General features: G+C 66.7%; 2 protein-coding genes across 2 annotated transcripts; one reads left to right on the top strand and one right to left on the bottom strand.

The window, feature by feature from the left end:
* Positions 1–106: 106 nt before the first annotated feature.
* LOC311188658 (ATP-binding cassette sub-family F member 2) lies at positions 107–15,651 on the bottom strand. Its single transcript, XM_084260121.1, has 15 exons — positions 15,617–15,651; positions 15,189–15,357; positions 12,522–12,734; positions 10,923–11,105; positions 9,782–9,953; positions 9,588–9,683; positions 6,862–6,964; positions 6,674–6,769; positions 6,470–6,589; positions 5,403–5,492; positions 5,078–5,188; positions 3,469–3,531; positions 2,908–3,036; positions 1,591–1,794; positions 107–593 (listed from the first exon to the last, which is right to left on the bottom strand). Exons 2-15 carry the CDS (start codon positions 15,340–15,342, stop codon positions 456–458), a joined length of 1,872 nt encoding a protein of 623 aa, XP_084116247.1. The 5' UTR covers positions 15,343–15,357; positions 15,617–15,651; the 3' UTR covers positions 107–455.
* A 472-nt stretch (positions 15,652–16,123) lies between these two features.
* On the top strand, positions 16,124–21,971 carry CHPF2 (chondroitin polymerizing factor 2; the record flags this gene model as incomplete). Its single annotated transcript, XM_084260120.1, has 4 exons — positions 16,124–16,398; positions 17,829–18,393; positions 19,511–19,693; positions 20,505–21,971. 4 exons carry the CDS (start codon positions 16,124–16,126, stop codon positions 21,765–21,767), a joined length of 2,286 nt encoding a protein of 761 aa, XP_084116246.1. The 3' UTR covers positions 21,768–21,971.
* Between the last annotated feature and the right edge of the window lie 5,704 nt (positions 21,972–27,675).

Here is a 27,675-nt window from a genome sequence, read left to right as displayed (position 1 = left end):
TCAGCATTCCCCACTCTGTGTCCCACGAGCTCTGCTCATAACCTGGGCAGCACTGGAGACCCCCCAGCCCAGCACAGCCCAGTAACCACAGCAGCTGCTCTTGTTCTTCCCTCTTTATTGACTGTTGGCTTCTCAGGCAGATCTGTTAATTACACTGTTAAATAAGAGTTAAAACCAAACCAAGGCCAGAGGAGCTGGAAGTGAAGGGTCTAAACTGAAGCAGAACTCGGGGAGGGAGAGGCAGGAGAAGCTGGGCTGGGGTCTCTGCAGGGCTGCAGCCCAGACACCCCCCAGCTGCTGCGACCCCAGCCCCGCGGTCTGGCCGGGATGGGGCATCGCCTCGGCAGGGCAGCAGCTGCCCCGGGCAGCCGGGGCGGGAGAGGAGGTCTGGCCAGAGGCAGGAGGAGCGGGAGCAGCACCCGGCGGCCACAGGGGAGCAGCAGAGTCCGGGCGGCTCAGGCGCTGTGGGTCTTCCTGGTGAGCTGCAGATCCTCGTCCACCAGCTTGGACTTGAGGTGCTCCTTGTAGGCGAGGATGTCGCCCTGCCACTTGGTGATGGTCTGCTTCTCACACACCCAGATCTCCTGGGCCACCTGCAAGAAGCACAGGGGGAGCTGAGGGTGCAGCACAGCTCTCTGTACAGCCCACAGCCTGCACAGGCAGAGCAGGGGGTCCAGCACAGCTCTCTGTACAGCCCACAGCCTGCACAGGGGGAGCTGAGGGTCCAGCACAGCTCTCTGTACAGCCCACAGCCTGCACAGGCAGAGCAGGGTGTCCAGCACAGCTCTCTGTACAGCCCACAGGCAGGGCAGGGTGTCCAGCACAGCTCTGTGTACAGCCCACAGCCTGCAGCCTGGTGAGAAGAGCTGAATAACCTCCACACTCTTATCTCCTGCCCAACAGGGGGAAGGGAGCTGTTCTTCACCTGGACTGAACCTCAGGTTCAGCAGGACCAGCACTTCTTCACCTGAACTGCTTGGATGTAACTGCCAGAGAGAACCCCCCCCTGGGAAACCCCTCCCCTGGCCTCTCCTGCTGGGTCTACAGGAGATTTTAGAGCCCCAGCTGCTTGTCCCCTCAGTGTGTGTCTGTTCATGGAGCAAAGGAAGGGCTGTCCTGTCAAACTGGGGGAGAAGGGGGTAGTTCTTCATCTGGGCTGACCCTGAAGCTGGGCAGATCAGTACAACCTGTAGTTCTGAACCTGAGTGACCTGGACATCACTCCCTGGGAATGGAACGAACGCCCAAGGCTGGGGGTGAAGCTGGTAACCAGCACCTGATGCTGGTGTGGAGGTGACACCAGGAGCTCTGCCTGTGCAGACCAAGCACAGAACGTGCCAGAACAACTCCAGCCTGAGTTCAGGAAGGTGCAGCTGAGGCCCCTCAGTGTGCTGGGATTCCCACCCAGCTCCCTCCTCCCTCCCAGGGTGTTGTTGGCTGTTTCCCTGGGTAGCCCAGTGACCAGCGATGGGAAGGGCATCCCACCCACCCTGTGATGTCTTCACTGGCGAGTCCTGCTGGGCTGAGACACCTTGTTCTGACCCCTGCAGCGCCAGGGAGGGGCTCTGCCCACGCCCCTGCCCCCTCTCACCTGCTGGATGAGCCTGAAGTCGTGGCTGACCAGCATCATCCCCCCCTCGAACTCGTTGATGGCGTCAGCCAGGGCGTCGATGGTCTCGATGTCCAGGTGGTTGGTGGGCTCGTCCAGGAAGAGCATGTGGGGGTTCTGCCAGGCCAGCCAGGCGAAGCACACGCGGCACTTCTGCCCGTCAGACAGGTTCCTGATGGGGCTCACCTGCCAAACACACACAGCCTCAGGCTCCCTGCAGAGCTGCCTGACGCCCTGGGCACTGAACACACCTTTCCAGCAGCTCCCTGGCACAACAGGACAAAGTTCAGGCACCCTGAGACCCCAATCAAAGCTTCTTGCACCAGAACAAGGGGAGTCCAGGAGCTTCTGAAGAAAGAAGCATCCACAGCAAGACCCAGCTTATGTTATGATCCTCTCCAGGGGTCTCCTGGAGAGAGGCCAGAGGAGGGACAGAGATGCTGAAGGGGCTGGAGCATCTCCCCTGGGAGGAAAGGCTGAGGGAGCTGGGGCTGTTCAGCCTGCAGAGAAGAGCCTGAGAGGGGATCTGATCACTGGGGATCAAGAGCTGAAGGGTGGGAGCCAGGGGGCCATGGGCAGCCTCTGCTCAGTGTCTGTGGGGACAGGACAAGGGGCGATGGGCTCAAGTTGGAGCCCAGGGAGTTCCCCCCAATGTGGGGAAGAACTTCTTGGTGGTGAGGGTGAGGGAGCCCTGGGACAGGCTGCCCAGGGGGTATGGAGTCTCCTTGTCTGGAGAGATTCCAGCCCCTGTCCTGGGGACCCTGCTTGGGCAGGGGTGGGACCCCATGGGCTCTGGGGGGCCCTTCTGGGGCTGCAGCCCCTTGAGCATCCCCGTGGCTCCTCTGACCCCTCTCCAACAGCCCCCCATCTTCCTTGTGTTGGGCCCCATTCTGGACACAGGACTCAGCTGGGGAGGGCAGAGCAGAGAGGGACAATCCCCTCCCTGTCCCTGCTGCCCCCCCTCTGCTGATGGAGCCCAGGATCCCATCGCCCTTCCCAGCTGCAGGAGCCTCTGCTGGCTCATGTTGGAGCACCAGAGGTGATCCCACCCCTCTTGCTGGAGCCCAGTGGTCCCAGCTCCCAGCTGAGGATGTCTTCAAGCATTTCTGCCTGGAATTCACCTCAGAAAGAAGAGAGGAGCAGCCTGGTCCCAGTTCCAGTTCCAGTGTGCTCCAGTCTAGCCCAGTGCTGCGACTTCACCTGGATGCTGGGGGTTCACCCATCCCAAGGGAACTCCCTCAGAGCCAGGAGGGGGTTTTCCCCCCTAATAGCAAAGGCACCCCAGGAGCTCACACCCACCTGCTGCTTCCCTGTCAGGCCGTATCTGCCAATGATCTTCCTCATCTCCTCCTTCTCCTTGATCTCTGGGTAGCACTTCAGCATGTACTCCAGGGGGGAGAGGTCTAAGTCCAGCTGCTCTTGCAGGTGCTGATGGAGAAGAGGAGTCAGCTCCAGGCTCAGCAGGACACTCACTGCATGGCCAAAAGTACATCCCCCCCTTTACACCCCTCTGGAACCAGCTGAACAGGGGAGCCAAGCACCCCACTCACAGCACAGGCACTGTGGTGAGCTGCTGGGGAAGGAGACTGTTTCAGAGCAGCAGGGCTGCCCAGCACCCAGCACAAGGGAACCATCCCTCCCATGAACAGGCAAGAGCCAGAGGGGACCACAGCCAGCCCCTCCTCAGAGCCCAGTCAGCCATGGGAAGGGATCCTTTCCCCATCTCCAGGCTCACAAGGGCAGCAGGGAGAGGATGGGGGGGCTGAGGAGCAGAAATAGAGAAGCAAGATTTGCAGATTTGTCACTCCTGGGAGGGTTTCCCTCAGCATCTCCCATCCCTGGGGCTGCTGTGGGAGGTACCTGGTGGTATCTACCGATCTTCACGTGCGAGTGTTTGCGAATCATCCCGTCTGTGGGCAGCAGCTGGGAAAGGAAGAGACAGGAGCTTCAGCAGGGAGCCCTTCAGGGAACCCCCCTTTCACAGGGCTGGAAGAGCCCTTTGAGCCCATCCAGTCCAACCATCCCCATCCTGAGCTGCCCCAGCTCCCTGAGCACCTCATCTCCCCTCTGTTCAACACCCCCAGGGCTGGGGACTCAGCCCCTCCCTGGGCAGCCTGTGCCACAGCCCCACAACTCTGCCAGGGAAGAACTTTGCCCTCCCAGCTGAGCTGACCCTGCCCTGGGGCAGCTTGAGCCCATTGCCCCTCCTCCCAGCTCCTGGCCCCTGGCTGCAGAGACCATCGCCCACCTCTCTGCACCCTCCTGCCAGGGCAGGGCAGGGCAGGGCAGGGCAGGGGGGAGAAGGGCTCCCCTCAGCCTCCTCTGCTCCAGGCTCAGCACCCCCAGCTCCCTCAGCCGCTCCTCAGAGGATTTGCCCTCCAGCCCCTTCCCCAGCCTGGTTGCCCTTCTCTGCACTCGCTCCAGGACCTCCCTGTCCTTCTGGTGCTGAGGAGCCCACAACTGGACCCAGCACTCCAGCTGCAGCCTCCCCAGTGCCCAGCCCAGGGGCACAATCCCCTCCCCAGCCCCACTGGCCACACTATTGCTGGCACAAGCCAGGCTGCCCTTGGCCTTCCTGGCCCCTGGGCACACTGCTGGCTCGTGGGCAGCCTGCAGCCACCCAGCACCCCCAGGTCCTGCTCTGCCTGACAGCTCTCCAGACAGTCTCCCCAGCCTGGAGCTGCAGGGGGTTGTTGTGTCCCATGGGCAGGACTCTGCCCTTGGCCTGCTTGAACCTCATCCCCTTGGGCTCAGCCCATGGCTCCAGCCTGGTCAGGTCCCTCTGAGGAGCCTCCCCACCCTCAGGCAGATCCACACGTCCTCCCAGCTCAGTGTCAGCCCCAGACTGGCTGAGGGAACATCCCATCCCTTCACCCAGGTCACTGATAAAGATGCTGAACAGAGCTGGTCCCAGCACTGAGCCCTGGGGGTGCCACTCCTGACCGGCCTCCAGCTGGATTTGGCTCCATTCCCCCTTTGGGACCCCCACCCAGCCAGTTTTTAACCCAGCTGAGGGTCCCCCAGTCCAGCCCAGTGCAGCCAGTTCCCCAGTCAGAACCCTGTGAGGAACAGTGTCAAAGGCTTTATGGAGTCCAGGCAGACACATCCCCAGCCCCCCCCTCGCCCTCTCAGCAGGTCACCGTGTCACAGAAGGTGATGGGGGGGTTGGCAGGATCTCCCTTTTGTAAACCCCTGTTGGCTGGGCCTGATCCCCTTTGCTGTACACCAGACACACAGAGCCCAGCCAGGCTGCTCTGGCACAGGAGGCAGCTTGAGCAGGAAAGAGGAGAGAAAAGAACCCTACACTGCAGGGAGACCCCAGGATTGCCAAGGATTGGGTGCTCTGGGAAGCAAGAGCAGCTTCACTGGAGACTCCCCCAAGAATAAAGGTCCACAGAAAGAAGAGAAGAGCTGGAGACTCCCCCAGGAATCAAGGTGCAGAGCAGAGCAGGCGAGGCAGGGAACGTACCTCTCCTGTCAGCAGCTTCAGCAGCGTCGACTTTCCAGCCCCGTTGGGCCCAACCAGAGCCACACGTGTGTCCAGGTCAATCCCAAACTCCAGGTTGTTGTAGATCCATGGCTGCAAAGCACAACCAGCACCACACATGCTGTGCCTTTCCCCTGCTGCCCAGGACTGCTCTGATCCCAGCAGACTGGGCACTCACACTGCCAAGAGCAGGGTGATCCCCTGCAGCTGGATCTGGAAGCTCAGCCAACAGCCTCAGCCCCCCAACCCGGGCAGGGGCAGCCCCCAGAGAATCAGCATAGCACACAGGCACTCTGCCCAGCCTCACCCCATCCTTGGTGTATCTGAAGCTGACGTTCTGCACCATGATGACAGGAGGGGGGATCTTTCCACAGGGTGGGAAGTAGAACGACAAAGTCTGTTGAGAGAGAAAGTTCCCTTGTTAAGGCACCCCAGAGCCAGGACAGACCAGGGCTGTGCTACAAACACCCCTGTGCCTCAGTCTAACAGCCTCTGCCTCACTCCAACAGCCTCTGCAGACCAGGGCACCAGACTGGGCTGTTAGGAGTCCCTCTAGCAACACACTCACTGCTTTATTCTGATTAACTCCTTGCAAGCTCATCTGCTGGCTCAGGAGTTTCTTTCCCCTTCAAGCACACAGGGATGGCTCTGAGCATCCTCCCCCACCCCCAGACACACATCTCTGACTTCTGTGTACACAAACCAGCCTCACTGAGGTGACAAATCCCCTTCTCTGCCCTGCAAAGTCGTCACTCCTCTTTCCACTCTTCATCATCCTCATCCTTGGCATGAGGAAGGATGTAAGGTCCTTGCTGCCAGGTGTGGCAGCCACTCCTGCTGCCAGCTAAAGATCATTCCACTTCTCTCACCCACGTTTCCAATGCTGATCTCTAGATGCAGCCCCACAGCATCCCAGCCTGGGCTGGGCTGGGAGGGACCCCAAGGGTCCCAGAGCTCCAACCCCCTGCCACAGGCAGGGACACCAACCTCCAGGCCTGGAGCTACACAAGGGTGCCCAGGGCCCCAGCCAACCTGGCCTGGAACACCCCCAGGGACGGGGCACCCACCCCCTCTCTGGGCAGCCCCTTCCAGCCCCTCACCACTCTCCCTGCACAGAACTTCCCCCCAGTCTCTCCTCTCCCCCTTCCCTCCTCCAGCTTCACTCCAGCCCCTTGTCCTGCCAGTCTCTGCCCTTCCCAGGAGCTGATTCCCCTCCTGTTCCTGGGGTCCCTTCAGGGACTGGGAGGCTGCAGTGAGGTCCCCCCACAGCCTTCTCTTCTCCAGGCTGACCCAGCCCAGCTCCCTCAGCCTCTCTCCATGGGGAGCTGCTCCAGCCCCCTGAGCATCCCCGGGGCTCCTCTCACCCCATCCTACCTTATCATTCACGACTCTCTCTGTCAAGCCAGAGGCCATCATCTTCTGCAGGGTCTTCTCCTTGCTCTGGGCTTGCCTGGCCAGCTTGGCGCTGCCGTGCCCGAACCGCGCGATGTAGTTCTGCAACGAGCAGGGAGTCAGCGGGCTGGGGCCAGGGTGCCCCCTGCATGGGGAGGGAGAAGCTGGGGCAGCTCAGGCAGGTACCTTCATGTGGGCAATCTGGTCTTGCTCCCAGTGGAATCGCTTCATCTGGTTCTCCTCCAGCTCCAGCCGGGTCTTCACGTACTGGTCGTAGTTGCCCTGGGGGCGGGAGGGGAGCGGAGAGCCTCAGGCAGGTGGCTCAGCTCAGCTCCTGTGGTGCTGGCAGGGGCTCAGGGGCAGCCTGTACTCACGGTGTAGTACTTCAGCTTGCGGTTGTGCATGTGGATGATGTTGGTGCAGACGCCGTTCAGGAAGTCTTGGGAGTGGGAGATCAGCACCAGGATCCGCTTGAACCTGGGAAAGGAGGGGGTGGTGAGGGGCTGAGCTGGGGAGGGGCTGAGCTGGGGAAGGGGCTGAGCTGGGGAAGGGGCTGAGCTGGGGAAGGGCTGAGCTGGGGAAGGGGCTGAGCTGGGGAAGGGGCTGAGCTGGGGAAGGGGCTGAGCTGGGGAAGGGCTGAGCCGGGGAAGGGGCTGAGCCGGGGAAGGGGCTGAGCCGGGGAAGGGGCTGAGCCGGGGAAGGGGCTGAGCCGGGGGAGGGGCTGAGCTGGGGAAGGGCTGAGCTGGGGAAGGGCTGAGCTGGGGAAGGGGCTGAGCTGGGGAGGGGCTGAGCTGGGGAAGGGGCTGAGCTGGGGAAGGGGCTGAGCTGGGGAAGGGGCTGAGCTGGGGAGGGGCTGAGCTGGGGAAGGGGCTGAGCTGGGGAAGGGGCTGAGCTGGGGAAGGGGTCTGAGCTGGGGAAGGGGCTGAGCTGGGGAAGGGAAGGGGTCTGAGCTGGGGAAGGGGCTGAGCTGGGGAGGGGAAGGGGTCTGCCCTGGGGAGGGGAAGGGGTCTGCGCTGGGGAAGGGGCTGAGCTGGGGAAGGGGCTGAGCTGGGGAAGGGGCTGAGCTGGGGAAGGGAAGGGGTCTGCGCTGGGGAGGGGAAGGGGTCTGAGCTGGGGAGGGGAAGGGGTCTGAGCTGGGGAAGGGGCTGAGCTGGGGAAGGGAAGGGGTCTGAGCTGGGGAAGGGAAGGGGTCTGAGCTGGGGAAGGGAAGGGGTCTGAGCTGGGGAGGGGAAGGGGTCTGAGCTGGGGAAGGGGCTGAGCTGGGGAAGGGAAGGGGTCTGAGCTGGGGAGGGGAAGGGGTCTGCCCTGGGGAAGGGAAGGGGTCTGCCCTGGGGAGGGGAAGGGGTCTGCCCTGGGGAGAGGAAGGGGTCTGCCCTGGGGAGGGGAAGGGGTCTGCCCTGGGGAGGGGAAGGGGTCTGCCCTGGGGAGAGGAAGGGGTCTGCCCTGGGGAGGGGAAGGGGTCTGCCCTGGGGAGGGGAAGGGGTCTGCCCTGGGGAGGGGAAGGGGTCTTGCTCCTTGGTTCTGATGCCTCAGCTCCACTGCACACCCCTCCCACAGGGCTCCCCCTTCGCTGCTCCCCCCTGGTGCAGAGTTCTGTGTCTAGAGGGGGTTGGAGAGGAGCCCAGTGCCCCCCCAGTGACTGGCTGAAGCCAGAGGGGTGGGGGTGGCTTTCCCAAAGCATCTGACCCCCCTGCAGCAAGTGTGCAGAAGAGGGAATTGGCCAAGGTGGTGGGGGAAGCTCTGCTAATGGGAAGCCCTTCTCACAGTACAGTCAGGGGCACCTCACTGCAGCCCCCCAGTCCCTGAGGGGACCCCAGGACCAGGAGGGGAATCAGCTCTTGGGAAGGGCAGAGACTGGCAGGACAAGGGGCTGGAGTGAAGCTGGAGGAGGGAAGGGGGAGAGGAGAGACTGGGGGGAAGTTCTGTGCAGAGAGAGTGGTGAGGGGCTGGAAGGGGCTGCCCAGAGAGGGGGTGGGTGCCCCGTCCCTGGGGGTGTTCCAGGCCAGGTTGGCTGGGGCCCTGGGCAACCTTGTGTAGCTCCAGGCTGGAGGTTGGTGTCCCTGCCTGTGGCAGGGGGTTGGAGCTTTGGGACCCTCGGGGTCCCTCCCAACCCTGGCAGGGGGGTTGGGGCTCTGGGACCCCTGGGGTCCCTCCCAGCCCAGACCAGTCTGGGATTCTACAGTCCTTTCAAGGCTCCAGCCAGACACCCTGAGCTTTGTCTATTCCTCAGCTTTCTGCCTCAAAGCCTGAGCTTTGTTTACAAAACCCCAGCCCCTGAGCTAACAGGACAAGGGCAAACTGAAACCAGCCCCTGAGCTCACTGAGCAAGAGCAAACCGACCCTCCCAGGCACCACCCTGCTGTGCAAGGTGTGCAGGAGGAAGAGCTGGAAGGAGCCAGACCTGGAAAGCTCACACAGCCCAGGGCTGCTCCTGGCTTTACCCAGGGAGCACAAACAGCATCCTCCTTTCTCCAGGGAAGGAGACAGGGGCTTGTGTGGAACTCATCAGCCTCACACCAGAACCCTCTGCAGGCACGTGCAGCACCAGAAGGGGTCACTGGCACTGCGGTCCAGCCACCAGCCAGAGTTCCTCCTGCAGCCTCTGCTGACAAGATGCTCCAGCAGGAAAGCACCATCCCCCTGGGGGCAGCCCCCTCCCCCCTGGGGGCAGGACCCTCCCCCTGCTCGCAGCCCCCTCCCCTGCTCGCAGCCCCCTCCCCCTGCTCGCAGCCCCCTCCCCCTGCTCACAGCCCCCTCCCCCTGCTCGCAGCCCCCTCCCCTGCTCACAGCCCCCTCCCCCTGCTCGCAGCCCCCTCCCCTTGCTCGCAGCCCCCTCCCCTGCTCACAGCCCCCTCCCCCTGCTCGCAGCCCCCTCCCCTGCTCGCAGCCCCCTCCCCCTGCTCGCAGCCCCCTCCCCCTGCTCGCAGCCCCCTCCCCCTGCTCGCAGCCCCCTCCCCTGCTCGCAGCCCCTTCCCCCTGCTCGCAGCCCCTCCCCCTGCTCGCAGCCCCCTCCCCCTGCTCGCAGCCCCCTCCCCCTGCTCGCAGCCCCCTCCCCTGCTCGCAGCCCCCTCCCCTGCTCGCAGCCCCCTCCCCTGCTCACGTTTTGAGCTCCTCCTCCAGCCAGACGCAGGCGTCCAGGTCCAGGTGGTTGGTGGGCTCGTCCAGCAGCAGCATGAAGGGCCGAATGAACAGGGCTCTGGAGGGGTGGGGACAGCAGGGGCTGAGTGCCCGGAGCCCCCAGCCGGGGGCTGCCCAGGGGCTCTGCAGAGCAGCGGGGGGCAGCCGGTCACTCACCGGGCCAGGGCCACCCTCATCCTCCAGCCGCCACTGAAGTCCTGCAGCCTCCTGCTCTGCATGGCTGGGGTGAAGCCCAGCCCGTGCAGGATGCGCGAGGCGCGCGCCTCCGCCTTGTCAGCATCCAGCTCCTCCAGGCGCTCGTACAGCTCCAGCAGCTTCTCACACTCGGCTGCAACGGGCCTGTCTGTCAGCTGCAGGGCCACAGACCCTCCCCAGCCCCCCCTCAGCCCCCCCACTCCCAAGCCTGACACACTCCTTAAGGAGCTGCTGGGATCACCCGAAGAAGAGCGAATCCCACAGGATTTCCAACGAGCCCATTGCCCCTCCTCCCAGCTCCTGGCCCCTGGCTGCAGAGACCATCGCCCACCTCTCTGCACCCTCCTGCCAGGGCAGGGCAGGGCAGGGCAGGGCAGGGCAGGGCAGGGCAGGGGGGAGAAGGGCTCCCCTCAGCCTCCTCTGCTCCAGGCTCAGCACCCCCAGCTCCCTCAGCCGCTCCTCAGAGGATTTGCCCTCCAGCCCCTTCCCCAGCCTGGTTGCCCTTCTCTGCACTCGCTCCAGGACCTCCCTGTCCTTCTGGTGCTGAGGAGCCCACAACTGGACCCAGCACTCCAGCTGCAGCCTCCCCAGTGCCCAGCCCAGGGGCACAACCCCCTCCCCAGCCCCACTGGCCACACTATTGCTGGCACAAGCCAGGATGCCCTTGGCCTTCCTGGCCCCTGGGCACACTGCTGGCTCGTGGGCAGCCTGCAGCCACCCAGCACCCCCAGGTCCTGCTCTCCTGACAGCTCTCCAGACAGTCTCCCCAGCCTGGAGCTGCAGGGGGTTGTTGTGTCCCATGGGCAGGACTCTGCCCTTGGCCTGCTTGAACCTCATCCCCTTGGGCTCAGCCCATGGATCCAGCCTGGTCAGGTCCCTCTGAGGAGCCTCCCCACCCTCAGGCAGATCCACACGTCCTCCCAGCTCAGTGTCAGCCCCAGACTGGCTGAGGGAACATCCCATCCCTTCACCCAGGTCACTGATAAGGATGTTGAACCCAGCACTGAGCCCTGGGGGTGTCACTCCTGACCAGGCACCACAAGGTGTGAGAACCCTGCCAAAGAGCCCAGGCAGGAGCTGGGGGGGGCAGGGGCAGCGTTACCGTCCTCGTGAGCCAGCCGTTCCGCCTCCCGCTCCAGCATGGCCCTCTCTGTGTCCACCTCCATCACACACTGCAGGGGGGTCTTGTCGCTGGGGGGCATCTCCCTGGTCAGGTGGTAGATGTCGATGTGCTCTGGGATGGGCACCTCTCGCTTCCCAATAGCTGAGAGCAGCATGGACTTCCCTGTGTGCACACACCCCCCAGTTAACTGCTGCACCCAGGGACATAGAGTGTCAGACATGGATGCAGCCAGATCCCAGTGATTCCCAACCTTCCCAGCCCCAGGAAAGCTTTGGGAATGTCCTGCCCAAGAGGCCAGACGAATCAGAGACACAGCAGAGCCTGTGGCTGCCTCACTGTGCAGGCTGCCCTCACTGCCCCAGGGACAGGGCTGGGGCAGGACAGCTCTTTGGGAGCTGCTGCAGTCCCCTAGCCCAGATTTAGGGAACTCTCTGCTGTGTTCCTCCTGGGGTCGAACCAGGTCTGGTATCTGCTGCCAGGACCCCAGACTTCTCACCCAGAGGGCACTGATTCACTCCTCACTGGGGAGCCCAAGGCTTTTCCTGAAGTTAAACCAGCTGGACACTCCTCCTGGCTCTTTTCACCCCCATATCCTGCACCTCTCCAGGGGAGCAGTGCCTTCTCCAGGGCCTGCAGCTGCTTGCCCACTCAGGACATCCCACCTCACCCAGCTCTCCACAGAGACAAGTGGAAATCATTGAATCCCAGACTGGGCTGGGCTGGGAGGGACCCCAAGGGTCCCAGAGCTCCAACCCCCTGCCACAGGCAGGGACACCAACCTCCAGAACTCCAGCTGGGGAGGGCAGAGCAGAGAGGGACAATCCCCTCCCTGTCCCTGCTGCCCCCCCTCTGCTGATGGAGCCCAGGATCCCACCGCCCTTCCCAGCTGCAGCCAGAATGGGCAGCAGGAAGAAGGCTGTTGGACAGACACAGCGATTTCCAGTCTCCCCACTCAGGAGGAGGAACTGCTGGGACTGCTGCTGGCAGGAGGAGGTTGTGTTCTGGCTCCTGCACTGTGTCCAGAGCTGGGGCCCAACACAAGGAAGATGTGGGGCTGTTGGAGAGGGGTCAGAGGAGCCCCGGGGATGCTCAGAGGGCTGGAGCAGCTCCCCTAGGGAGAGAGGCTGAGGGAGCTGGGCTGGGTCAGCCTGGAGAAGAGAAGGCTGTGGGGGGACCTCAGTGCAGCCTCCCAGTCCCTGAGGGGACCCCAGGAACAGGAGGGGAATCAGCTCTTGGGAAGGGCAGAGACTGGCAGGACAAGGGGCTGGAGTGAAGCTGGAGGAGGGAAGGGGGAGAGGAGAGACTGGGGGGAAGTTCTGTGCAGAGAGAGTGGTGAGGGGCTGGAAGGGGCTGCCCAGAGAGGGGGTGGGTGCCCCGTCCCTGGGGGTGTTCCAGGCCAGGTTGGCTGGGGCCCTGGGCACCCTTGTGTAGCTCCAGGCCTGGAGGTTGGTGTCCCTGCCTGTGGCAGGGGGCTGGAGCTCTGGGACCCTTGGGGTCCCTCCCAGCCCAGCCCAGGCTGGGGTCGGTGCAGCAGCTGCCCAGCTCCTGCAGTGGGGTCCCTGCTGCTCCCAGACTCACCGATGCCGTTCAGGCCGATCAGCCCGTAGCGCCGGCCCGAGTTCAGCTCCAGTTTGGTGTCGCTCAGCAGCTCCTGCCCGTGGAAGGTCAGGGACAGGTTGATGATGTGCACGTCGGTGCTGTTGGGGTGGGAGGCCAGCACCCCCGTCACCGCCCGCGCAGCCGCTTTCTTCAGCTCAAAGTCCTCCAGCTCCTTGGTGAGAGCATCAACCTCTGTGCAGAGAGAGCAGGGGGCTACTGAGGGGCAAACACAGGGGCCCTGGGACCAGCACCCCCAGAAACAGCTCCCACCCCCCTGTTTCTGCTGAGGCCTGGCCAGGGCAGAGCAGAGGGGGAGGATCCCCTCCTGTCACCTGCTGCCCACACTCCTCCTGATGCCCCCAGGATCCCATTGTCTCTCTCAGCCCCAGGACACTCTGCTGGCTCATGGCCACCCTGTCACCCACCAGCACCCCCAGGTCCTTCTCCCCAGAGCTCCTCTCCAGCAGCTCCCCCCAGCCTGTCCTGATCCCAGCAGTTGTTCCTTCCCAGGGGCCAGACTCTCCTCTGGCTGTTGTTGAACCCCAGCTGGTCTCTCCCTGCCCAGCTCCCAGCCTGGCCAGGTCTCTGCATGGCAGCTCAGTGTTCGTGGTAAGGAAGGTGCAGACAGACAGACAGACAGACCCTGCACAGCAGGAGACCCCCAAGGTGGGACAGCCTTTTGGATCAGGATAGTGTGGTTCTGGTGTTCATGAAAGAAAGAGGGGATAAAAGTCTTTGATGCACCCCAATCAGAGTGGTGCCTTTCAGTAGGCCACAGGCACAGACACAGCTTCCCCCAGGCCCTTCCACCCCCTCCCCAAATTAGACACAACCATTAGAACCAAAGGAGCAGCCGGCACAAGGAGCCTTTTCACTGGGTATCATGGGGCAAACTAACCCCCCTGCTGCAGGAAGGGCTGGGCTGGGGAGAGGACTCACCCAGCAGGGCTGGTGAGCTCAGGGAAGGGGCTGGCTGAGGGGAGAGGAAGGGAAAGCTGAGAGGAGGGGAGCAGCAGCAGGGCCGGGCTGGGCCCTGCTGGGGTCTGGGGAGCTGACATGCCCCTAACATGCTTCCCATTCCTCTCCTGCAGCGCGGGAGGGTCTTTCTGCCCCATTCTCAGGGCACTGAGGAGCTCAGCGGTGCCCCAGGGGGGTCAGAGGTGCCCGAGAGGGAGGTCAGAGGTGCCCCGGGGGGGGTCAGAGGTGCCCCGGGGGGTCTCAGCGGTGCCCCGGGGGGGGGTCAGAGCTGCCCCAGGGGGTCTCAGCAGTGCCCGGGGGGGGGTCAGAGCTGCCCCGGGGGGGTTAGAGCTGCCCCAGGGGGTCTCAGCGGTGTCCCGGGGGGGGTCAGAGCTGCCCCGGGGGGTCTCAGCGGTGCCCCGGGGGGGGTCAGAGCTGCCCCGGGGGGTCTCAGCGGTGCCCCGGGGGGGGTCAGAGCTGCCCCGGGGGTCTCAGCGGTGCCCCGGGGGGTCTCAGCGGTGCCCCGGGGGGGGTCAGAGCTGCCCCAGGGGTCTCAGCGGTGCCCCGGGGGGGTCTCAGCGGTGCCCCGGGGGGTCTCAGCGGTGCCCCGGGGGGGGGTCTCAGCGGTGCCCCGGGGGGGGTCTCAGCGGTGCCCCGGGGGGTCTCAGCGGTGCCCCGGGGGGGGTCAGAGCTGCCCCAGGGGTCTCAGCGGTGCCCCGGGGGGGTCTCAGCGGTGCCCCGGGGGGGTCTCAGCGGTGCCCCGGGGGGGGTCTCAGCGGTGCCCAGCGAGCGGCCGGGAGCCCCGGCCCGGCCCCGGCGGCAGCAGCGCGCCCGGCGCGGGGCTGGAGCGCGGGAGTCCAGAGGCCCCGCCCCACCGACTGCGCCGCCTTAGCCAATCGGCGGGCGGTATGCAAATTAGCCACGGGAGAGCGCGCTGATTGGCCCGCGCGGCCCGGGCGGGCGGCGAGTCCCCGCTTGGAGCCGGCGGCGCCGGTGCGGGTCGGGCCGGGCCCAGGGCCGCGGGTTCGAACCCGGCAGCCCCGGCTGGGCCTCGCCGCCGGACCGGGACCGAGCCCGGGGCCGTGGGGCGCTGGCGGACAGCGGGGCCGCGGGACAGCGGCCCCTCCGCCTCGCCCCGTGCGCCTCGCAGCGCCGCGCTGAGCCCGCGGGACAACCGGCCCCGGCAGCCAGCGGGTCACGGGCGGGGCAGCGGCCGGACGCGGGGCGGGCCCGCAGGCTGCGCTCCCAGCCCGGCTGCTGCACGGCGCCCGGCAAAGTCCCTCCCGGGGCGGCGGGCTGGCCCTCGGCTGCTGCCCAACAGCCGCATCCCGGGGAAGCGGCCCCGGCAGGAACACTGAGAACCCAACGGCCGCGCGGCCGCCGCAGCCGGGAAACACCCGAAACACCCCGCGAAGCCAACAGGCCCGGGCGTCAAGCCCCGGGAGCCCGGGACGGCACCCGCTGCCCGGGGAAACGCCGACACCCCGCAAGCCCCAAGCGACGGCCTCGGGCATCCCGCGGGACGCGGCCCCGGCCGCCCCCAGCCCGTGCTCGCCCGCTGCTCCAGCCCGCTCGTCCCGCGGGCGTTAAGGGTCCCGTCCCGGCGCAGGCCCCGGCCGGGCTGAGCGAGGGCGGCCCGGACACGTCCCGGCGGGGCCGACGCGAGGCGGCGGCGGGGCCGCGTCTCACCTGGCAGCGGCGTTCCGTTGGCCTCGGGGGGCCGGGCCTCCTGCGGCTCCGTCCCGGCATCGCCGTTCTCCTCCGGGGCCCGGCGCGGCCGCTGCCGGGCCTTGGCTGCCTCCTTCTTCTTAGCCGCCTTCTTCTTGGCCAGGTCGGAGGGCATGGCGGGGCGGGGGGGCTGCGGCGGGGCAGCGACAGGCGCCGTTAGCCCGGCCCGGGCCGCCCCGCCCCCGCCCCAGCTCCGCTCCCCGCCCCGCCCGCCGCGGCCCGGAGCACGCGGCGCCGGCCGAGCCCGGCCCCGAGCGCCCCGGCGCTCCCCCCCCCGCCCCCGCCCCGCCGGGCTGCCCGCGCCGCCGAGCAGCCCCGAGCCGGGCCGGGCCCGGCCGCTCCCCGCCCGACCGCTCCCCCCGCGCCCCCGCCCCGGGCCCGGCCCGCACCGGCCGGTCCGCGCTTTCCTTCTGTCGCAACAGGACAGCTGCTACCGCGTGCGCACGCCCCGCCCCCTCGCCGCAGCGGCCAATCGGAGCGCGCAGCGTCACCCGCGCCGGGCGGGCGGGCGGTTCTGGGTAACGGAGTCCGCCCGCCCGCCGCCGCCCGCCTCGACGCGCTGCTGGGCACTACGTGTCCCGGCGTGCACCGCGCGTCGGCCCGCCCCCCCCGGCACCACCCCCGCGCACCATAGAGGCGGGCGGCTCCAGCGCGCAGAGCGGCTGCCGGGATGCCATAGAGAAGGAGAGCGGAAGCGGAAGCGCGGCCGCGATGAGGCGGCCGAGGTGGCAGCGGCGGGAGCGCGGCCGGGCCGCAGCCGCCGCCTGTCCCCGCGCCCGGAGCCGCTGAGCCCCGCGGGCCATGCCCCGCGCCCGCCGCCGCCCCGCCGCTCCCCGCCGCGGCCCCGCGGGCCCCGCCCGGCCGTAGCCGCGCGGACCGGGCCCGGCGCCGCCGCCATGCGCCTGGCCGCGCTGCTGGCCGCGCTGCGGCCTGTGCTGCCGCTCGTCCTGGGGCTGTCGCTGGGCTGCAGCCTCAGCCTGCTGCGCGCCTCCTGGGGCCAGGCCGGCGCCGAGCAGCGCTGCCCCGGGGCGCCGGGCCGGGCCGGGCCCGCGCCGGGCCGAGCGCTGCCCGAGGAGGCGGGCGGAGCGCCGGGCCCGGCACAGGAGGACTTCAGGCCCCGCATCGTGCCGTACTACCGGGACCCCAGCAAGCCCTACAAGAAAGTGCTCAGGTAACGGGGGGGGGTCGGGCCCCGGCGGGGCTGGGAGCAGCCGGGCCGGGCAGCAGCGGGTGAGGCGGGTGGGAGAAGCCGCGGGACAGGCGCCTCAGCGGTGCCGCTGCTGCCGCTGCCCTGAGGGAACTCGTTGGGTTGGAATCCGGAGCTGTTTTTCCCGCTGTGTTCGGCGTGTGTCGCTGTGGCTGCGCTGCTTTCAGGGTTGTTTTTTAACTTACCCAGTTTCCCAGCTCGAATAAGCGGTGCCCCTGGCAGGGGGTTGGAGCTGGGCGGCCTTTGAGGTCTCTTCCAGCCCCAGCTGGGCTGTCGCTCGGTGACACCAACGTGTGGAAGAGCTTTTACCCACTGAGGGTGAGGGAGCCCTGGGACAGGCTGCCCAGGGGGTGTGGAGTCTCCTTCTCTGGACAGATTCCAGCCCCTGTCCTAGGGACCCTGCTTGGGCAGGGGTGGGACCCCATGGGCGCTGGGGGGCCCTTCCAGCCCCTGTGATCCTGTGATGCTCTGTGAGACTGTAGTTCCCTTGAGGGAAGCAAAGGGTGTTACAGGATGGGATGTCTTACTGGTGATGCACCTCTCAAAGCTCTGCCTTCAGACTGAGCTGGGAGGCTTCAGCAGGTGAAAGACTTGTCCCAGGTTGCTCAGATCCCTTGAGTTCTGTTCTCCAGTTTGTCACTGAGGTGTGTCAGAGAGTCACCAGGGTGGAAAAGCCCTTTGAGCCCATCCAGTCCAACCATCCCCATCCTGAGCTGCCCCAGCTCCCTGAGCACCTCATCTCCCCCCTGTTAAACACCCCCAGGGCTGGGGACTCAGCCCCTCCCTGGGCAGCCTGTGCCACAGCCCCACAACTCTGCCAGGGAAGAACTTTGCCCTCCCAGCTGAGCTGACCCTGCCCTGGGGCAGCTTGAGCCCATTGCCCCTCCTCCCAGCTCCTGGCCCCTGGCTGCAGAGACCATCGCCCACCTCTCTGCACCCTCCTGCCAGGGCAGGGCAGGGCAGGGCAGGGGGGAGAAGGGCTCCCCTCAGCCTCCTCTGCTCCAGCCTCAGCACCCCCAGCTCCCTCAGCCGCTCCTCAGAGGATTTGCCCTCCAGCCCCTTCCCCAGCCTGGTTGCCCTTCTCTGCACTCGCTCCAGGACCTCCCTGTCCTTCTGGTGCTGAGGAGCCCACAACTGGACCCAGCACTCCAGCTGCAGCCTCCCCAGTGCCCAGCCCAGGGGCACAATCCCCTCCCCAGCCCCACTGGCCACACTATTGCTGGCACAAGCCAGGATGCCCTTGACCTTCCTGGCCCCTGGGCACACTGCTGGCTCCTGGGCAGCCTGCAGCCACCCAGCACCCCCAGGTCCTGCTCTGCCTGACAGCTCTCCAGACAGTCTCCCCAGCCTGGAGCTCCAGGGGGCTGTTACATCCCCGTGTCCTTCCCCTCCAGAACCCGCTACATCCAGACGGAGCTGGGCTTCCACGAGCGGCTGCTGGTGGCCGTGCTGACCTCCAGGGCCACCCTCAACACGCTGGCCGTGGCCGTCAACAAGACGGTCGCCCACCACTTCCCGCGGGTGCTGTACTTCACGGGGCTGCGGGCGGCCAGGGCCCCCCCGGGGATGGTGCTGGTGGCCCACGGGGACGAGCGGCCCACCTGGCTCATGTACCAGACCGTCCAGTACCTGCACCAGCACTTCGGCGCCGACTACGACTGGTTCTACGTCATGCAGGACGACACCTACGCCCGGGCCGAGCAGGTGAAGGCCCTGGTGACCCACCTCAGCATCGACCAGGACGTGTACCTGGGCCGGGCCGAGGAGTTCATCGGCGGCGACGAGCGCGCGCGGTACTGCCACGGCGGCTTTGGGTACCTGCTGTCCCGCCGGCTGCTGCTGCGCCTGCGCCCGCACCTGGGCAGCTGCCGCAGCGACATCCTCAGCGCGCGGCCCGACGAGTGGCTGGGCCGCTGCATCATCGACTTCCTGGGGGTCACCTGCGTCTCCCAGCTCCAGGTACTGACCCCCCTTCTCAGGGCTTGTGGCTCGTGTGTCCCAGCCCCAGGTCCTGTCCCCTCCCTCAGGGCTTGTGACTTCCTGGGGGTCACCTGCGTGTCCCAGCTCCAGGTACTGACCCCCCTTCTCAGGGCTTGTGGCTCGTGTGTCCCAGCCCCAGGTACTGACCCTCTCTCAGGGCTTGTGGCTCGTGTGTCCCAGCTCCACGTACTGACCCTCTCTCAGGGCTTGTGACTCGTGTGTCCCAGCCCCAGGTCCTGTCCCCCCTCTCAGGGCTTGTGACTTCCTGGGGGTCACCTGCGTCTCCCAGCTCCAGGTACTGTCCCCTCCCTTAGGGCTTGTGACTCGTGTGTCCCAGCTCCAGGTACTGCCCCTTTCTCAGGGCTTGTGGCTCGTGTGTCCCAGCCCCAGGTCCTGTCCCCCTGCTCAGAGCTTTCCTTGTGACACCTGTGTCCCAGCTCCAAGTACTGTCCCCCTTCTCAGGGCTTGTGACTTCCTGGGGGTCACCTGCGTGTCCCAGCTCCAGGTACTGACCCTTTCTCAGGGCTTGTGGCTCGTGTGTCCCAGGCCCAGGTCCTGCCCCCTCTCTCAGGGCTCTCCTTGTGACACCTGTGTCCCAGCCCCAGGTCCTGTCCCCCTTCTCAGAGCTTTCCTTGTGACTCGTGTGTCCCAGCCCCAGGTCCTGTCCCCCTTCTCAGAGCTTTCCTTGTGACTTCTTGGTGTCACCTGCATGTCCCAGCCCCAGGTCCTGTCCCCTGTCTCAGGGTTCTCCTTGTCACTCGTGTGTCCCAGCCCCAGGTCCTGTCCCCCTTCCCAGAACTCTCCCTGTGACATTCCCCCTGCTCTAGCTGCTCCCCCCTGCACGGCAGAGGGGTGTATCTGTGAGGTACAGAGGAGGAGGGGGCTGTGTGACAGGCAGAGCTGGGGAGAGGCCCAGAATCAAAGCCAAGGCCCTGGGAGCGGAGGGGGCACAGAGAGACCACCCAGAGCGTCTGATCTTCAGCCTGTGGGTTTTGGGGTGTCAGGGGCACAGTGGTACCCAGGAGCCAGCAGGCGGTGTGGGGTGAGGGGGCTGCTCCCTGGGCTGCAGTGCATGCCAGGCTCCTCCCCGCTGCAGGGCCAGCAGTACCACACCTACGAGCTGCCCAAGAACACGGAGCCCGAGAAGGAGGAGCAGGGGGGGTTCCAGGCCGCGCTCGCCGTGCACCCCGTGTCCGACGTGACCCTCATGTACCGGCTGCACAAGCGCTTCAGCAGGATCCAGCTGGATCGCACCTATCAGGAGATCCAAGAGCTCCAGGTACGTGGGGAGGGGGGTCCCCAAAGCGGGAAGGACGGGGAGCCATTGGAGTGCATCCAGAGTTGGCTGTGAGGGTGAGCTGGGGGCTGCTCTGCACACAGGCTGAGAAAATTGGGCTTGTTTAAGGTACCAGAGAGACCTCAGAGCACCTTCCAGTCCCAAAAGAGGGGCTGCAGGAAGGATGGAGAAGGGCAGGATAGGGCAAGGGGGGATGGTTTGGAACTGGGAGGTGGCTGGATGAGGGTGGATAATGGCAGGACAAGGGGGCTGGAGGGAAGGGTGAGAGGAGAGATTGGGGGGAAGTTCTGTGCAGAGAGAGTGGTGAGGGGCTGGAAGGGGCTGCCCAGAGAGGGGGTGGGTGCCCCATCACTGGGGGTGTTCCAGGCCAGGTTGGCTGGGGCCCTGGGCAACCTTGTGTAGCTCCAGGCCTGGAGGTTGGTGTCCCTGCCTGTGGCAGGGGGTTGGAGCTCTGGGACCCTTGGGGTCCCTTCCAGCCCAGCCCAGGCTGGGATTCTGGGTTTCTATGAGATATGAGAAGCAAATTCTTTACTCTGAGGGGGGAGGCCCTGGCACAGGGTGCCCAGAGGAGCTGGGGCTGCCCCTGGTTCCCTGGCAGGGCTGAAGGCTGGGTTGGATGGGGCTGGGGGCACCCTGTGCTGGGGGTGGGGGGGTGTCCCTGCCTGTGGCAAGGGGGGTCAGAACCTTCGAGGTCCCTTCCAACCCAAACCATCCTCTGACCTGCAAAACCTTTTCTACCACACGACCTTCCTTCTCTTTGACCTCTCCACTCTCTGTCTCTCTCTCTCCCCAGATGCAGATCAGGAACCTGACCTCCCTGACGCCGGCGGGCGAGGCCGGCCTGACCTGGCCCGTGGGCATCAACGCCCCGTTCCTCCCCAAGTCCCGCTTCGAGGTGATCAGCTGGGACTACTTCACGGAGCAGCACCTCTTCTCCTGCCCCGATGGCTCCCCCAAGTGTGAGCTGTCAGGAGCCAGCCAGGCCGACGTCAGGGAGATCATCGAGTCGGCGCTGGAGCAGCTCAACCGCCGGTACCAGCCGCTGCTGCGCTTCAGCAAGCGGCAGCTGCTCAACGGCTACCGGCGCTTCGACCCCACGCGGGGCATGGAGTACACCCTGGACCTGCTGCTGGAGGCAGCCACCCAGAAGGGCCACAGCCACGTGCTGGCCAAGCGGGTGAGCCTGCTGCGGCCCCTGAGCAAGGTGGAGATCATCCCCATGCCCTACGTGACCGAGGCCACGCGGGTGCAGCTGGTGCTTCCCCTGACGGTGCAGGACCTGGATTTCGTGGCCAACTTCCTGGACGTGTTTGCCATGAACACGCTGGACACGCGCGACAACGCCGCGCTGACGCTGCTCTTCATCTACCGCCCCTACGACGCCCAGCGGGTCGGCCAGGTGGACGTGTTTGCTGGGGTCAAGGCCATGGTGGGGGAGCTGGAGAAACGCTACTCGGAGGTGAAAATCCCCTGGATCAGCGTGAAGACCGAGGTGCCCTCGCAGGTGAAGCTCATGGACATCGTCTCCAAGAAGCACCCTGTGGACACCCTGTTCTTCCTGGCCAGCGTCTGGACGGAGATCAACATGGAGTTCCTGAACCGCTGCCGCATGAACACCATCAGCAACTGGCAGGTGTTCTTCCCCGTGCACTTCCAGGAGTACAACCCTGCCCTGGTGTACCGTGGGGAGCAGAGCGCGTCCTCCAGCGCCGACGCGCTGCGGGACGGGCGCTTCGACCGGCACGCCTTCGCCGAGGGCTGCTTCTACAACGCCGACTACATGGCGGCGCGCGGCAGGCTGGCCGCGGAGATCCTGGACCGGGACGAGGTGCTGGAGGCCATGGAGGTGTTCGATGTCTTCCTCCACTACTCCGGGCTGCACCTCTTCAGGGCTGTGGAGCCGGGCTTGGTGCAGAAGTACAGCCTGAGGAGCTGCAACCCCCGGCTGAGCGAGGAGCTGTACCACCGCTGCGTGCTCAGCAACCTGGAAGGGCTGGCGTCCCGCTCCCACCTGGCCATGGCCCTGTTCGAGCAGGAACAGGCCAACAGCACCTGAGCGTCTGGAACCATCCACAGCTTCTCAGCACCTTAAACACTCAGCACTTTCCATCCCCTCCCCGGCCTCGCCCTGGCTGCAGGGGTGCGAGGCCCAGGGAGGAGGAAGGCTTTTCCCAGGCACAGCCTGTGGACAGAGGCTGTTCCAGTGGGGGGTTTGGGGGGGTTGTTTGTTTTTTTTAATTAAATAAAAGCTTCTTTCCAGGCAGAATCCTCTGGTCACTTGGGAACTTGATATAGACTGGGGGATGTAGAACAAGGTGAAGAGTTGAGCTCACTTTAACCCAGTTTTGGGTCCAGTTTTGTTCAGTATCTTCAGCCACAACCTGGGTGAAGGGATGGGATGTTCCCTCAGTGGGTTTGGGGGGCACACTGAGCTGGGGGAAGTCTTGATCTGCCTGAGGGTGGGGAGGCTCCTCAGAGGGACCTGACCAGGCTGGATCCATGGGCTGAGCCCAAGGGGATGAGGTTCAAGCAGGCCAAGGGCAGAGTCCTGCCCATGGGACACAACAACCCCCTGCAGCTCCAGGCTGGGGAGACTGTCTGGAGAGCTGTCAGGCAGAGCAGGAGCTGGGGGTGCCCATCGGTCTTCTCCAAGAGTGGAATATAAACGATGTGCCTCTCCCCTCTGCAGCCTGTCTCATCCAGAAACCTGCACAGAGGGTTCCTCCTCCCCAGACTGTGCCCAGGTCAGTCCCTGGGATGGCTGAGTTTGCTCACAAATGGCTCCCTGCCCCTTGCCAGCTCTCTGGAGAGCAAACCCATCACTTGTGGGTGGCCTGAGCTGCTCCACAGGGTTTTGGAGCTGCTGCTCATCAGATCCAGAGACCACAAAGAGAGGAAAAGGACTGGGGAGGACTCGTGGATGAGGAGCTGGACAGGAGTCACCCATGTGCATCCTGGGCTGCGTCCCCAGGAGTGTGGGCAGCAGGTCCAGAGAGGGGATTGTCCCCTCTGCTCAGACCTCCCCTGGGATCCTGCGTCCAGCTCTGGAGCCCTCAGCACAAGGAGGACATGGAGCTCTTGGAGCGGGGCCAGAGGAGCCCCGAGGAGGAAGCGAGGGCTGGAGCAGCTCTGCTCCGGAGCCAGGCTGGGAGAGCTGGGCTGGCTCTGCCTGGAGCAGAGGAGGCTGGGGGGGCCCTCAGAGCCCCTTCCAGCCCCTGAGAGGTGCCTGTAGGAAAGCTGGGAAGAACTGTTCCCCAGGGCACAGAGCGCCAGGATGAGGGGCCATGGGTTCAACTCCAGCAGGGCAGGGCCAGAGGAGACCTGAGGGAGAAGCTCTTCCCTCTGAGGGTGGGTGGGTGGGCGGGGAGACCCTGGCCCAGGGTGCCCAGAGGTGGGGGGAGGCCCCATCCCTGGAGACACCCAAGGTCAGGGTGGATGGGGCTCTGAGTGACCTGCTCTAGTGACAATGTCCCTGCTCCTTCAGGGTGGGACTGGGTGGGCTTTGAGGGTCCCTTCACACATCAGTGATCCCATGAGCCCACCACAGCCACGTTCCCCAGCCAGAACAGGGGCTCCTTTCCCAGCAGACTGTCCCGGTCTGACCCCCACTCTCTTCCACGTGCCCTGAGCTGTCCCCTTGTCACACCCCCATCACGAACCAGCCTGACAGTACCGCGGGGAGCGAGGGGGCTGCTGGCTCAGGGGCCTGAGCCCAACCCCTGCACAAGGTGCTTCTCCCAGGGCTGTCCCGGGCTTTGCCCTGGGGAGTGAAGCGCCTCAGCCAGGAGCCCCCATCCCTCCTGCTCCTCTCAGAGCCCCTGTCCTGGCTGTACCTGGTGCTTCACCGGCTCCTCGGGGATGCTCGAAGGTGCCGGTCTCCACCACAGGTAACACAGAGCCGAACATTCCCCTCCCAGCAGCGGTTTTGTACTGGGACCAGCTCAGGCAGCGACCCCTGAGCAGCGCTGAGAGGAACCGCCCGAGCGCACCCCCCGTTTGGAAACCCCCTTCGCAGCCCCTGCCCGGTTTTATTCCGGCTTTTCGGCTCGGAAAGACCCGCCCGGCCCCGGGACGAGCCCTCCCACCGCTTCCCCGCCGCTCCCGGAGCATCCCCGGCTGCGGGGAGGGGGCGGGGGGCGCGGGGTGGGGGTGGGGGTGCGTGGGATGAGCGCTGGAAGCAGCTGCTTCCAGCGCTCATCCCACGCCCCCCCCCCCCCCCGCGCCCCCCGCCCCCTCCCCGCGATGCTGCCCCAGGAACCCACCGGATCATCCCCCCTTCGCTCCCGACCCCCCCCCCCCGGACCCACCGAGCCCGGTACCCGCGTCCCGGAGCGGCAGCCCCGCGAGAAGGGGGTCGGGGGTCCCGGTCCCGGCCGGGTTGGATCCGGATGGGGGGGGGTGTGTGGGGGGGTGTCCCTCCGCCCCCCCCCCTCCCCCCGCCCCCCCTTCCCCTCCCCTTCCCCCCGCCCCGCGGCAGCGCGTGCCACCCTCGCGCGGCGCCGCCGCGAGCCGGGCACGCGCGCGCGGCACCGGGGCCCCCGCCGGCAGGTGGGTCCGCGTGGGAGGGGACGGGCCGGTCCCGGGGCGCCTCATCCCCCCCCCAACCCCCTTCCCCCCACCCCCTCCATCCCTCCATCCCCCCGGGTCAGGCGGGTCGGGGCCCAGAGCGGCCCGGGCGCAGCCTCCCTGGCGGAGCCCGTTGCGCCCCGGGACCGGGATCGGTGCTGCCGCTGCCGGGTTGCGGGAGCTGTGCCGTTGCGGGGTGCGGGAGAGCCGGGGCCGCTGCGGCAGGGAGGGCGCGGGGGCTCTGACGGCGATCCGGGGCGCTGCGGCAGGGAGGGGGCGGCGGGAGCGGGATGCGCGGCGGGAGCAAAGGGGGCTGCGGCCCCGCATCCTCTCCTGACCCCGCATCCCGCCCTTCATCCTGCCCCGCATCCCGCCCGGAGAGCCGCGGCCCCGCATCCGGCCCCGCATCCTGCCCGGGGAGCCGCGGCCGAGACCGGCCGTGCAGCGGTGCGGGGTGCGGCCCCGCATCCCGCCCGGCCCCGCATCCCGCCCGGCCCCGCATCCTGCCCGGGGAGCTGCGGCCGCGCAGCAGCCGGGGCGGCCCGAGGGGGCTAAAAAGGTGCGGGCGCTGCCCCCGCCCGCCCGCGGGAGGAGCTCCGCGCCGCGCCGCCCCCGCAAGGCTGGGACGCGGGGGCCGGGGAGCGGCGCCGCTCGCCCCGGGCCCCGCACCTCGCCCCGCACCTCCGGCGCTGCGGGGCGGCCCCGTTCTGGGCGGGCGCTGGCGCGGCCGGGCCCCGCTCCGCAGCACCGCGCAGGCGCCCGGCGCTGGGACGGCGGCCCCGGGGCGAGCGGGAGAGCGGCGCGGCGGGGAGGAGCGCGGACGGGACGGGACGGGACGGGACGGTGAGCCTTCCCCCGGTCCCGCCGCCCCTCGCCTCGGGCGTCCGTCCCGCTCCACCCCGCAGCAGCTCCGGCCGCCCGCGGGAGCGGCTCCTGACCCCCCCTCCCCCGCGCCGGGCAGGGGCCCCGGGTACCGGTACCGCTCCCGCCCCGGGGCTGCCCGCGCAGCGCTCCCGGCCGAGCCCCCCGGGCTGCGGACACCGCGCCGCCGCCGTGCCGGCTCCCGCCACGCTCCGCTGCCGTAGCACGGCTCCCCCGCGGAGCCGGGGCCCGGAGCATCCCGGGGAACCGGAGCATCCCGGGGGCCAGAGCATCCCCGGGGGCCAGGGAGCATCCCGGGGGCACCGGAGCATCCCGGGGCCCGGAGCATCCCCGGGGGCCAGAGCATCCCGGGGGCACGGGAGCATCCCGGGGAACCGGAGCATCCCGGGGGCACGGGAGCATCCCGGGGGGCACCGGAGCACCCCGGGGAACCGGAGCATCCCGGGGGCCGGCGCGTCGCTCCGTCCGTTCTTCCTTCCCCTCGGGCTCGGCGTTGCGTCGGTGCAGCCGCCCCCGGGCCCCGCCGGCCCGCACCGTGTCCCCGCACCCGCCGCGGGTCTGCAGCCTCGCAGGAGCCCAGCTGGCTGGGGGGGCGAGCGGAGGGGAACCCGGTGCTCGTTCCCCCTTCCCAAATGCGGGCTGCGAGCTGCCGAGCGAGGCTTTCCCGCAGCAGGGACCGGCCTTCCCGAGGGAGGCGCTGGTTTGGCGGTGCCCTGCCTGCCCCGGCACGGCCCTCGGGAGAGGAGGGTCCCCTGGCCCGGGGAGGCTCCCCGGCCCGGTGCTGTCCCCGGGACCAGGCAGCCTTCTGCCGGCGGGTGTGAGCCGTGGTGCCTGCCAGCTGCCCCCAGCTCTGCTCAGGGGGAGATGCTCAGTCCCAGGCACGCTCAGGGCAAACGACCCCCCCTCTCTCCGGCCTTCCAGGAGGTCCTGGCTTCCCACACAGGCAAAGCATCTCAGCACGAGCCTGCTGCTGGGGATGGCCACTCCCCCCCTCCTGCTCCCCGGGGCCTGAACTCGCCTCTTCCCTCCATCCCCGTGGCCTGAGGAGGGACCCTGGGCGAGTTCCTGCTGGGGGAGGTGGAAGTTGGTTTAACTCCTGAGGAGAAAGCAAGGTCACTCACCAGTTCGGTGCTCTGAGCCTGTGTCCCTGCAGCATCCTGGCAGCACAGCCCATCCTGGAGACACGGGCTTCACCTGGCCCAGCCAGAGGCCACCAGCTGCTGAGAACAGCCAGGTCCTTGGTGCTGCTTCAGGAACCACCCCCACCCTGCCGCTGACTGTGGGGACACCAGCGTGAGGAGACAGCCCTTCTTCCCTGGCAGAACCCCCTGCCCAATGTGAGGAAGAGGCCCCAGCCTGGCCTTGCCCCTCAGGCAGGGTGAGGCTGAGCTGGGCAGCGTTGTCAGCCTTTGGTCGCTTCTCCCAGTGCTGAGTGATGTTCCTTCCAGCCCCCTGTGCTCCCTCCTGATCCGGCCCTTGTGCTGCCTCCATGGCTGTGTTCCTCCTCAGCTGCTGCCTTCCCAGCCCATCCCTCCTTGACTGCAGCTCAGTTCATCCTGATCTTCTTCCTGCTCCTTGTTCTGCCCTCGTGGTGACCCCCTGGACCCAGAGCCTTGTTGCTGCCCCGATGGAGCCCCCTGCTCTTGTGATGCCCAGCGCCAGGCTGGCACTGGGTGCTCACACTCCCCTTCTTGCCTGGCCAGCCTTCGAGCCCCTAACTGCATGGCTATGAGCTTAGGCCTGTGGACGCTGCTGTTCCCACCTGTTCTGCTGCAGGGCTGCCCTTCTCCATCGGCCACGCAAGGGAGCTGCCAGGAGCAGCCCTGCTCCGTGTGTGCAGGCTCAGCTCCTGCCCAGGAGCAGCTCCCTTTGCCTCCTTTCCCTGACTTCTCTGGCACCTAGCATGAACATGCAGATGCTGAATCCTAAATTGGTGGGATGATTAGTTCCTCAGCACTCTCCCCCTCCTGCCAGGACAGCTAACAAGGGCTGCTGGAAGCAGGAGCATTCCCAGAGCCTTGAGGGGTTCTGTTCCATTAAGAATGAAAGCCAGTTGGCTTGGGTAAAGTCCTTCAACTGGGCTGTTCTCCCAGAGCTACCGGGGATGTCTGAGGGCAGAGAGACCTGAGAACATCCACGTAAGGAGATGGCCTCACTTCTTGGCCAGGCCAGGTGTATCCCAGGGCTCCTGGCCAGTCTTACCCCCCTCAGATGCTTGCTGGAGCACAGCTCAGCACATGGACAGGTGATAGGCAAGCGGTGTGCTTACCTGGCGCCCTCTCCAGCCTCCCTGAACGCTCCTGTCTGGCAGCTGCACGGCTGTAAGGAGGGCCCTGTGCCTGGGAGAGGCTCCTGTCCGGGCAGTGCAGACGTGCAGCTGTCTGCAGAGGGCTCCCCCGGCGCTGGGTCAGTTGCATCTCTCTTGCTTTTTCCTTTTCCCCCTCTTTCCTTCCCTTTCCCCCTCTCTTGTGCAGCTTGCTGGGTGCCACGTGGGCTGGTGTGGTTCTGGGGTGTTA

Source organism: Gallinula chloropus (assembly GCF_964237585.1).
Source record: "Gallinula chloropus genome assembly, chromosome: 2".
NCBI lineage: Eukaryota > Metazoa > Chordata > Aves > Gruiformes > Rallidae > Gallinula > Gallinula chloropus.
This window is presented reverse-complemented; position numbering and strand designations above follow the sequence as displayed.

Bases quoted from the DNA above. Each gene is read 5' to 3' on its own strand.
- LOC311188658 (XM_084260121.1), bottom strand. From the start codon at position 15,342: ATGCCCTCCGACCTGGCCAAGAAGAAGGCGGCTAAGAAGAAGGAGGCA. The intron at 11,106-12,521 runs GTGAGTCTGGGA...GTGTGCACACAG, and splicing joins GATCGGCCTGAACGGCATCG to GGAAGTCCATGCTGCTCTCA. The intron at 5,493-6,469 runs GTAGGATGGGGT...CTCTCTCAACAG, and splicing joins AGAGAGTCGTGAATGATAAG to ACTTTGTCGTTCTACTTCCC.